Source organism: Nerophis ophidion, linkage group LG29 (genome assembly GCF_033978795.1).
Source record: "Nerophis ophidion isolate RoL-2023_Sa linkage group LG29, RoL_Noph_v1.0, whole genome shotgun sequence".
Taxonomy (NCBI): domain Eukaryota; kingdom Metazoa; phylum Chordata; class Actinopteri; order Syngnathiformes; family Syngnathidae; genus Nerophis; species Nerophis ophidion.
The window spans coordinates 27,985,476-27,996,128 of NC_084639.1; the positions used below are offsets into that span (position 1 = coordinate 27,985,476).

Genomic DNA, 10,653 nt, shown 5'->3' on the forward strand with positions numbered 1-10,653 from the left:
GTGTGTGTGTGTGTGTGTGTGTGTGTGTGTGTGTGTGATACATGGTCTGGCCTGAACCCAAAGACAGAATGGGGACATGGGGGCTAAAAATGAATGTTACCTGATTGGCTAGTGCATACACACGCACACACACACGCGTGCACACACACACACACACACACACTCACACACAAAGGGTTTGATGTCTGCAGTTTTCTAAATGAGTGTTGCTGCTGTGGAAAGGGGCGGGGCTTCCCGGGCAGACATTTTTATCGGTGAAGTGATTTGTTTCCGCTGCAGAGATTCTGCCTCCCTTTTCTCTTTTTTCTTCTCCTCTCTTTTTTCAACCTTTTCTTGTTGTTTGTTTTCGCGTTGAACGTGTCGCATTGTTGTGATGTTTTTCTTTCATGAAATAACGGCGGCATGTGCGTGTGGCAGGAGGACGAGACGGGTGACGGGCGCTTCAGTTTCCCGGGTTACGGCGTGGGCCCCACCTGCCTGCAGGCCAAAGACGGCATGGCCATCAAGGGCAACAACAACAACGCCCCGCCCTCGGCGGCGCCGGAGAAGAGCATCGAGGAGATGAAGAAGTTGTTCATCGGCCGCGCCAAGCGCATCGACACGGTGTCCCGTGTGGCCTTCCCCATGATCTTCCTCATTTTTAACATTTTCTACTGGATCACCTACAAGATCATCCGCAGCGAGGACGTCCACAAGCAGTAGCCCCGCCCACTCCCCCGGCCCCTCCCCCCGCGTGGGAGGAGTCCAAGCAGACAGGCAGGGTGGGGGTCGGCCCTGTCCATCGCAGACTTTAACTCCGCCCCCAACGGGAAGTCGCCGCACTGCAAGAGAAATATTTACAAGCCCCGCCCCCCTGCTGCGGGGATGATCACATGACTGATGGAGGCTGACTCGTCATATTTACGTGCCAAGCGAAGGAGGTCATGTGACCACCTTGTGTTTACATCCAATTAGTGCTTCCTCTCTGTGACCCCGCCCCCTCGCCGTCATGTGACACGCAGCTTCTCTATGCAACCATTCATATGCAAATGATGTCGGCTCCGCCCTCGGACTCTATGACCTCATCGACGACGCTTGTTTGTGGCGAGACACACTCCACACCAGCAGGGGGCAGCAAGAGCAAACGCTAACAAAACTTTTTTATTCCTCCTTTATTTCAAACAACCAACAAACTCTCCTGATACCATATTTATAGTCCGATATTTTACACCAGGTTGAGCAAGTTACATAATAAACCAAATTAAAAACAATTGTCAGACAAAACCTGTTAAAGATGGCACAAGTAAGATTAAAATATTAATATAAAACTGGGATTATCTAAATAACTTCATTTCTTCCAATAAAGATAATAATTTAGTTTCTACATTTAACCATTTTCCAAGATCGTATTAATAATTACAAATCATTCAAAGTCAGCATTGAGTTTTACTTTTAGGAAACAAAGTTATCTCGCAACATAATAATTATTTTTAGTTTGCTATCTTTATAAAAAAAAACACTAAATGCAATTTATTGTATCTTTTTATCTTCGATCCTCTGATCTCCCAAAATAATGTACAGTATCGCGTTCCAATAATAAACTATGTGCATTACATTTTGAATAATTGTCAGCCATAATGTTACATTTTTCTTTCAATTAATGACATTTTCATGAACTTTGAGTTACTTCCCCAAAAAAACTAGACTGCAGTTCAATGTTTTAAAACAACAGTGCAGCAGGATGCCAACATCCGGGGATTCTGAGTGCAAACACAAAAAAACAAAAACAAAAAACCCCGGAATTGTGTCCCATGTAAAGCCGTCTGACCGGAACTGCCTACAAATAAGTTCCGCAGGGGGAACATGACGAACATTTCAATTCGCTTCTTGACCATTTCATTTTTTTTACTTCCTCCTGCTGGTTTGTCAATCGTCAACGATTCGTTAATCGTGTCCTATCTTCTCCTTTCTCGTCTGTGCTCGTCGCTTCGTCACATTTCTACATGATGTCCTTCTTCTTCGCCGCCGGCGCCCTCTGGCGGACCTTTGAGGTATCACAGGCGTCCACCTTGGTTTTGTAAAAGACAAAAGGGGGAAAAAAGTTTGTGTTCACATGCCAGCTGCTTTTCCACCTGTGCTGTTGGCATGGCAACAGAAGCCGTCAGCAAGTCCGCGTCAATCGAAGCGATCCGTGCCATATCCGCCGCGGCTAGCTCGCTAACTAGCGCGCTAACAGGTGATTTAGTGCCAAGGACTAGGGGTGGGGGGGGGGTGAACGTTCCAAATAAGGACCTACAAACATTTCGTGCTTCCGCCGGCGTGAGATCACGTGACTCCTGAGGTGGGCCTTTCAAGTAGCATGTTTGCGTTGTTGACTTCCACGGGGATTTGTTGCATTTAATGGCCGGCCCAGCTTTCTTTTTCCTTGCTTTGCACACGTTAGAATGGCCTTAATTTCGCTTCTGTTAGCCGGCACACAGTGCAAGACGCTTCGAGTGCAGGATGGAAAAACTAGCGGCGCAAATACCTTTTGACAAACAATATTTTGCATGAATATTAAGTGATCGGCAGATATTTTGCTTGCACTAAACTGTGAAGCAATTTGAAGAAGAGGAAGAAAAAAACCCGAATGTAGCGTTTCTGCTGTTTCTGTATATATTGAAGTATTTATTGACATATTACTAATTCTATTAACCAGACGAGACGTTTTATGAACAAGCTTGTAGTTCCTCCACTCCAGGATCTGTGTCATGTTCAAAAAATAAACATTAAAAACAGCGATTAAATCTTTGACCTGATTGTTTATTTCGTGTTTGTGTTTTTGTTATACATATACACTTGTAAACAACATCATGTCATGGCTATCTTAAGTTTCCAATCATTTCTACAACTCTTATTTTGTTGTGATGTAGTGATTGGAGCACATACTTGATGCTCACAAAAAACATTCATGAAGTTTGCTTCTTTTATGAATTTATTATGGCTCTACTGAAAATGTGAGGGTCAAAAGTATACATACAGCAATGTTAATATTTGCTTACATGTCCCTTGGCAACTTTCACTGCAAAAAGGCGCTTTTGGTAGCCATCCACAAGCTTCTGCTTACATTTTTCACCACAAAATTGCTGCAGTTCAGCTAAATGTGTTGCTTTTCTGACATGGACTTGTTTCTTCAGCATTGTCCACACCTTTAAGTCAGGACTTTGGGAAGGCCATTCTAAAACCTTCATTCTAGCCTGATTTAGCCATTCCTTTACCACTTTTGACTTGTGTTTGGGGTCATTGTCCTGTTGGAACACCCAACTGCGCCCAAGACCCAACCTCCGGGCTGATGATTTTAGCTTGTCCTGAACAATTTGGAGGCAATCCTCCTTTTTCATTGTCCCATTTAAAGCAGCATTTCCATGGGCAGCAAAACAGGCCCAGAGCATAATACTACCACCACCATGCTTGACGGTAGGACTGGTGTTCCTGGGATTAAAGGCCTCACCTTTTCTCCTCAAAACATATTGCTGGGTATTGTGGCCAAACAGCTCCATTTTTGCTTCATCTGACCAATATATATATATGTGTGTGTGTGTGTGTGTGTGTGTGTGTGTGTGTGTGTGTGTGTGTGTGTGTGTGTGTGTGTGTGTGTGTGTGTGTGTGTGTTAGGGATGCACCGAAATGAAAATTTGTGGCCGAATCCGAATAAAATTTAAACGCTTGGCCAAATACCGAATAATGAATACAGTTATTCACAATTTTTTTAATATTGCATAAATAGCCTAGAATAAATATTTAGACATGTTTTTCAAATAAAGTAATTTTTTATTGAATATTGACATTTTTTTTAATATTCCAGTAGCCTTTGCTTTTCAAAAAAAAAAGCACAAAGTTTTTCATATATATTAGGCCTTCAAACAAAACATGCATTCCAAAAAAAAATAAAGTGCATTAAAGTAGATAAACCCACAACAAATTAATTATTGTCCTTTTGGCAAAAGTCTGCTTAGCCACAGTAGATAGACTAATAATGTAAACAGAAGGCTCAAGTAAATCTCAATAAGTGTGTGCTTGTAACCTCATACACTTATACAGGTACACAACATTGTAACCTCATACACTTATACAGGTACACAACATTGTAACCTCATACACTTATACAGGTACACAACATATCCCAACGTCACTGCACATTGGTTGATTGCGTCACCGCGTCAAAAAATTGCGTCACACGCCACTATTCGGCCTTGTTTTTAACTCATTCCACCGAAGGCCGAATGTGGCTTTTTTTGCCATATTCGGCCGAAAATATTCGGTTACCGATTAATCGGTGCATCCCTAACATATATATATATATATATATATATATATATATATATATATATATATATATATATATATATATATATATATAGTTTAAGGAGCAATGTCGTCATAGCACGTTAGTATCATTCCAACGCCGATTCCACCTATATCGATCGCTATATTGTCGACATTTGGATCAATTCTCGCCGCCCACATGACCCGGATGTGACGTCAGGCGTTCTGACCGCAAACCAAGCGGGTGTGAGAAGACATGATGTCTCAGGAGTTTCACGTCGTCAAGTGTTTCAGCTGTCTTTGCTTCCAGGGCCAGCAAGTAAGACACTCTCATTCTTGCTAATAACAGCTAGCACTCTCATGCTAATAACAGCTAGTGAATTTATTCAACGATGGCTTCTCATATATTCCTGTTGCATTCTGGAGAAAAGTGCGTCGTAAATGTAACACGTGGTTATGTTTGACACACTTTACGAGTTCAAATGTGTATTTTTGTAACCACCAGGCTACTTAAATCTCACAAACTTGCGGATTCGGTTAGTTGCTGTTCCACCTGAGTCCTGCAGGGGTCAGTAGCGCGCCTTTTAAACACTCGCCGACTCCAACGGACCACGAAGAAGACTTGCGTTCAAAGGGTAGGCAGCATGGTGCGCTACTGCGTACTGGCGCTGACGAGACGCGGGGCCGCCATCTTGGAGTGGTGATGCACTCCACTCAGTGCAATTCATTTGTCAGGAGCAATGAACTGTCAGCACATTTCATTCTTCTTACCTCACTGAATACCACTCATTTTCACCCCCTTTTTTCTCATACCTGTAGCTATGATAAAGGACACATGTTTTGTTATATATAGTTTGTTTAACTGTAATATAAATGTCTTATATGCTAAAAGTGACCAGATGTCCCAGATCAAAACTGGGAATATAATCCCAGAGAAGGATCAGCTATTTTTAAATTGAAGAAACAATATGTTTAGGTTATATATACATGCTACATAAACAACATATGAATACATTAGATATCTATATATCTCAAGGACCTATAAATTGAGAGTTTATTCTGTCTTGACACTTTGTATTGATATTTTGCATTACATTCTGAGGGGGCCCAGTCTGGAGTGGAAAAAAAACCTCCATAGCAAATATACATATTCCAACGTACATCTCCAAACTTGCAACAGAGGAGAGGGAGTGAGGGCCATGGTGGAAGGCTGCAGCTTTTCAGGCGCTGCCCATCCATCCATCACCCCTAAGGGATTCGCGTCAAGGGCGTTGGATGAGGGGGTGGGGTTTGTATGTGTGGCGTATATTTTTGTGGATGCATGTGTGTGTGTGTGTGTAAACCTGCCGCGTGTTTCTATTCCAAGGCCTTGGTGTCGCGCCGTCGCTAGTCCAAAGTCAACAACAACGGCTGTGTGTCCATGAGAGACACCACACTGTGCTTTGGGAGAGTCTCCAAGCCAGGGAAACAATCCAAGTTAGAATGTTTTGTATGTGAGTGAAAGTAAAATGTTCTTTTCACTCCAAATTGCCTATGACTGGTCCTCAAATTCATCCGGCGGGGCAGACAGCCCGATGTGATCCAAATCACAAGAGTGTCCACAGTTCTTCCTGCATCCTCCAATCATTTGTGGCAGCTTTGGGCTACTTTGAAGACTGCCAGCAACTTCCTGTTTGTGGACAAACCAGAGCAAGGCTTACTCCAAGCAGCAGATGTCCTGTCGTAATATATCTTCACCTCCTCCACAGAAAAGGGTCACCAGGCACACGGCACTTCTTCCCCTCCCAAGAGTCCGTGGTGTGTCCGGTCACCACAAGCAGGGTCCTCCAAACCCAAGATCTTGTCAATTTGGCTGAGGCCCGTTAAAAAGTTCCAATGTTTAAATTTGGAGAGCAGTGCAGAAAGAGGCAAGAAGAAAGTTAAGACAAGACAAAGAAGCAAGCAGGAGAGGGAAGGGGAGTGTCCGCCTTCCATGAGTCTTCAGTCAGAGTCCTTCAGGGAATCATTGTAATATTCCCTTGATGTTGTTTAACATTATCCTGCAGTGTTTTACATTATTCATATATTGATAAATTATTGGTGAGGTTAATACAATTGTGTAGTTTTCCTAAAATCATGTTTTATTCTGATCAACAAATGCAAGACAAAGCAATTCTACTAAAAAAGTATTTGTATTCATAGGAGTTGTGCTCACATGGCAACATCTGCAGCGTGACTCCACACCACAATGTCAGCCTTCAAATGTCCAATCTAACTTTGTTGCCAGGTGAAGAAGGTGAAAAGGTGGACTTGTAAACTCTGTGGAGAAAAGCAGTCTTTGCTCAAGGTGAGCAGCTGAACTTATTCTTCATTCTTCCCTTTTTACTCCTATTTTCTCCATTTAAAGGCCAACTGCATTTTTTTTATTTGCCTATTTTTGGCAATCATAATGAGAGCAAAGAAAAATAAATGTTTTTGTTTTTTTGGCATTCAAACATGTAAAAATTGCCTCGTTCTTGGTAGCTAGCAATGCAGCTAATGTTAGCAATAGATTCTACCTCTAAATCACTTTAAAATGTGTTCAAAAAACGTCAAGCTGTGAAAGCTGTATAATAATCAAGCTGTAGTAACATTGTTATTGTAAGAATGAACACTGAGGAAACTTTGTCTAGTGTACGAGCACATCGGCACGCTTTGGTATTAACTGCAAAAGCTAACTACGCCGAGGGATAATCTAGCTTCTACGTCAACACCCAAATCACGTTTGAGTTTGTAACGCACAACAATGTGATAGTACACCAATCTACACTAACTGAAAAACATAAACAATCGTATTACAGTATTTGTAAAGTAAGCACTCCATTTATGTCAAAATAGTTTGGCTCTGTGCTCCATATTTGAAGTGTCAAAGTCGCACCGACCTCAACCCTGTCGTCTGCTCCAACGTCTCACTCTTCCTTCATGCTTGCTTCTAGAAGCAGCAGTTCATCCTCCGTATATTCAGCTTCAAAAAGATGAGCTGGTAAATCCTCATTTGTCCAAAAATAGTCTTTGTTAGGCCATGATTAGAACACACATTTGGGTTTGTTTCCGGGATGAGGAACACATTTGTTGCCAGAGGTCGTAAGTGCGTTGCTATGGAAACAGAAACGAAGGAGGGTGGAGGTAAAATGACCAAAATAGGGTAAATATTGTATAAATTACATATTGTTATGAATGTCTGTTACTACATAATATATATATATACATATATATATATATATACACAGTGTGTATATAAAATGTTGCTGGAGGGTTTTGAAGCTGTTTTAGAGACTTTGAAGACTACAGCGGTGCCTCACATTTCCAAGCGTTTTTTATCATCTTTAAAAAAAAAAAGTGCAGTTTCCCTTGGAAAAAAACAAATTATTATTTAACGCCTGACAGTGGATGACGTCATCAGAGTGAAGGTGATGCAGTTTGTGTTTGTGCCACATGGCGGCAACAGAGAGTGGCTGAAATGAAAGCGTGTTGGTAGAAAGTGTTAGAGGTGCTTTCTTTTTGCTCTGTAGTTGTGAAATATGAGTAATAACCAGCTCCATAAAACTATATGGAGGACCAGTGAGGATTGGATTTGGGAGGGTGGTGGGGCTTCTTATGCATCGTAGGTCATTAATACATTAAAAAGTATAATAGTAAGAAACCTTTTGCAACACAGATAACTTTAAGGGGATGTTGACATAGGTGGGGTCTCGTTATGAATAATTACACGTTAATAACTTGATCATTCGCGTCGCAAACGTAGCACAAATGGGAGGTTTTGTCATATTTGGGGGGCTGCTTATGAATATTGTGAGGTGAATTCACTTTAATTGACAAGAAAATATGCAGCACAGACAATTGGGACACGTCTGAGGGAGGTTTGGACAAGATGGGGGGGGGGGGGGGGGGTCACCATGGTCTTGACCAGGTCTATTTGTCCTCATTATGCACACTTGTGTTTGAAACCCATAAAGGAGTTTGGTCGAGGAAGTGGCGCCGACTGCAGACGTCATGTTCAAAAACTGAACGCCATGAGAGGAGCCATGCTGGAGGAAGGAGAGGGGCTGTTGCTACGGTAACCATGTTGACCACTCACTGACCTCCCTCCAATGAGCACATACGATACTTCTGATTGGCAGGAAGCAGGAGGACCAGGCAGGAAGTGAGGAGCACAAGGACTACCAAGTGAGAAGTCTTTCTCCCTCACACACACACACACCTGCGGCTCACACCTGTGTGCAGGTGGGACACACCCAGGTGAGCCGCTGGACTAAATACCTGCACACACCCGAGGAAGACCATCATGTTTCAACAAGCTGTCTGCAATCCCAAGGCGGCATGCACAGGTGTGGTGAACACTTGCTTCATTGCACCCAAACACACCTGAACTCACATTTCCTGTTTGGCAGGAAGAGGAGGGGAGAAGGCGAGGAAGATGGCAGCCGGATGCCGAAACAGGTGAGAACCAGCGTGCTGCGCGGGACTCAAGGTGTCGCTGTTTGCTAAACTGGCTGGCTTTTGTCTCCTCCTTGAAGATGCAACCTGACTGTACCGCACCCCCCACTCCTAAAACCTCATTTAGAAACCAGGCTGGCTCCCCCAGTCTTAAAACCACATTTAGCAACCAGGCTGCACCACCCAGTCTTAAAACCACATTTAGCAACCAGGCTGCACCACCCAGTCTTAAAACCACATTTAGCAACCAGGCTGCACCACCCAGTCTTAAAACCACATTTAGCAACCAGGCTGCACCACTCAGTCTTAAAACCACATTTAGCAACCAGGCTGCACCACCCAATCTTAAAACCACATTTAGCAACCAGGCTGCACCACCCAATCTTAAAACCACATTTAGCAACCAGGCTGCACCACCCAGTCTTAAAACCACATTTAGCAACCAGGCTGTACCACCCAGTCTTAAAACCACATTTAGCAACCAGGCTGGCCCCCCCAGTCTTAAAACCACATTTAGAAACCAGGCCGGCCCCCCCAGTCTCAAAACCACATTTAGCAACCAGGCCAGCCCCCCCAGTCCTAAAACCACATTTACTGATCAGGCTGCGCCATCCAGTCTCAAAACCTCATTTAGCAACCAGTTTGGCCTCCCCAGTCCTAAAACCACATTTACTGATCAGGCTGCGCCATCCAGTCCTAAAACCTCATTTAGCAACCAGTCTGGCCTCCCTGGTCTTAAAACTTCATTTAGCAACCAGGCTGCACCACCCAGTCTTAAAACCACATTTAGCAACCAGGCTGTGCCACCTAGTCTTAAAACCATATTTAGCAACCAGGCAGGCCCCCCCAGTTTTGAAACCACATTTAGCAACCAGGCCGGTCCCCCAAGTCTTAAAACCATATTTACTGATCAGGCGGGCACCCCCAGTCCTAAAACCACATTCACTAACCGTGGCGGCCTCTACAGTTCTAAAACCACATTCGCCAACCTGGCCGGTCCCCCCAGTCCTAAAACTTCATTTAGCAACCCCTCCAGTCCTAAAACCACATTCACCAACCAGGCCGGTCCCTCTAGTCCTAAAACCACATTCACCAACCTGGCTGGTCCCCCCAGTTCTAAAACTTCATTTAGCAACCCCTCCAGTCCTAAAACCACATTCACCAACGAGGCCGGACCCTCCAGTCCTAAAACCACATTCACCAACCAGGCCGGTCCCTCTAGTCCTAAAACCACATTCACCAACCTGGCTGGTCCCCCCAGTCCTAAAACTTCATTTAGCAACCCCTCCAGTCCTAAAACCACATTCACCAACGAGGCCGGTCCCTCCAGTCCCAAAACCACATTCACCAACAGGGCCGGCCCCCCGAGCCCGCCCTCTGGTCCAAGGTGGGCCGCCCTCCTCACAGGTGACTTCCGGGGCAACGTGGTCAGTGGGAAGAGTCATCATGACAGCAGTGAGGCCCCGCCCCTCCCATGGTCCCGCCCCCTGCTTCCTGGTTCCTCCATGTTTGAGAGTGGGGAGGATTTCGAAGTGACCTTTGACCTGTGAGAAGGACACGATGGCGTTGGGCAGCATGCTGGATGTTGATTGGTCCGCTGCTATAACTGCACTTCCTGTCTGTTCCTGATGATCACAATCATTTCATGAAGGTTCTTGAGTGTTTATGTTCCGTCTTCAAAGTGGCATGTGACAAATATGTTAGTCTGATTATAACTTAGCATTAAACATGGTCAATAAAACACATTGTACATAATAATTGTACATAATCATCTAAATGCTAACTTCATGTCCATGCCAGTGAGTTGGAGTAAGATGAATGTCATCCTTCTGTCAGTCACTTGTGTGCCTCCATGACATGGAAGTCAGTCCACAGTTAAAAGTGCTTCTCTCTGGAGTTTAAAAAAAAAAAATT

General features: G+C 43.9%; 2 protein-coding genes across 8 annotated transcripts in view; both read left to right on the forward strand.

Annotated features, from left to right (window-relative positions):
• The window catches only part of glra1 (glycine receptor, alpha 1), a 104,031-nt gene extending 101,247 nt beyond the window's left edge, over window positions 1-2,784 (forward strand). For all 5 annotated transcript variants that reach the window (XM_061891688.1, XM_061891690.1, XM_061891692.1 and 2 more), the window contains one exon: window positions 418-2,784. In XM_061891688.1, the coding sequence (XP_061747672.1) occupies window positions 418-702 (285 nt within the window). In that variant the 3' untranslated portion in view covers window positions 703-2,784. The remainder of the gene's footprint in view (window positions 1-417) is intronic.
• A 1,669-nt stretch (window positions 2,785-4,453) lies between these two features.
• Window positions 4,454-10,480, forward strand: LOC133546081 (mucin-2-like). Of its 3 annotated transcripts, XM_061891914.1 has the most exons (7): window positions 4,454-4,603; window positions 6,551-6,610; window positions 8,259-8,359; window positions 8,424-8,469; window positions 8,527-8,630; window positions 8,694-8,742; window positions 8,820-10,480. In XM_061891914.1, the coding sequence occupies exons 1-7, from the start codon at window positions 4,541-4,543 to the stop codon at window positions 10,287-10,289; spliced, it is 1,893 nt and encodes a 630-aa protein (XP_061747898.1). In that variant the 5' UTR covers window positions 4,454-4,540; the 3' UTR covers window positions 10,290-10,480. The 3 variants fall into 3 exon arrangements, with proteins under 3 accessions (XP_061747898.1, XP_061747897.1, XP_061747899.1); XM_061891913.1 differs by having other exon boundaries at window positions 8,424-8,630; XM_061891915.1 differs by having other exon boundaries at window positions 4,514-4,603; window positions 6,466-6,610; window positions 8,424-8,630.
• Window positions 10,481-10,653: the final 173 nt, after the last annotated feature.

What these genes read in the sequence shown, in the direction of transcription:
- LOC133546081 (XM_061891913.1), top strand. Translation starts at nt 4,541, where the DNA reads ATGATGTCTCAGGAGTTTCACGTCGTCAAGTGTTTCAGCTGTCTTTGC. An exon ending in AAAAGCAGTCTTTGCTCAAG is followed by an intron (nt 6,611 to 8,258) that starts GTGAGCAGCTGA and finishes AAACCCATAAAG; the next exon opens with GAGTTTGGTCGAGGAAGTGG. An exon ending in GCAGCCGGATGCCGAAACAG is followed by an intron (nt 8,743 to 8,819) that starts GTGAGAACCAGC and finishes TCCTCCTTGAAG; the next exon opens with ATGCAACCTGACTGTACCGC.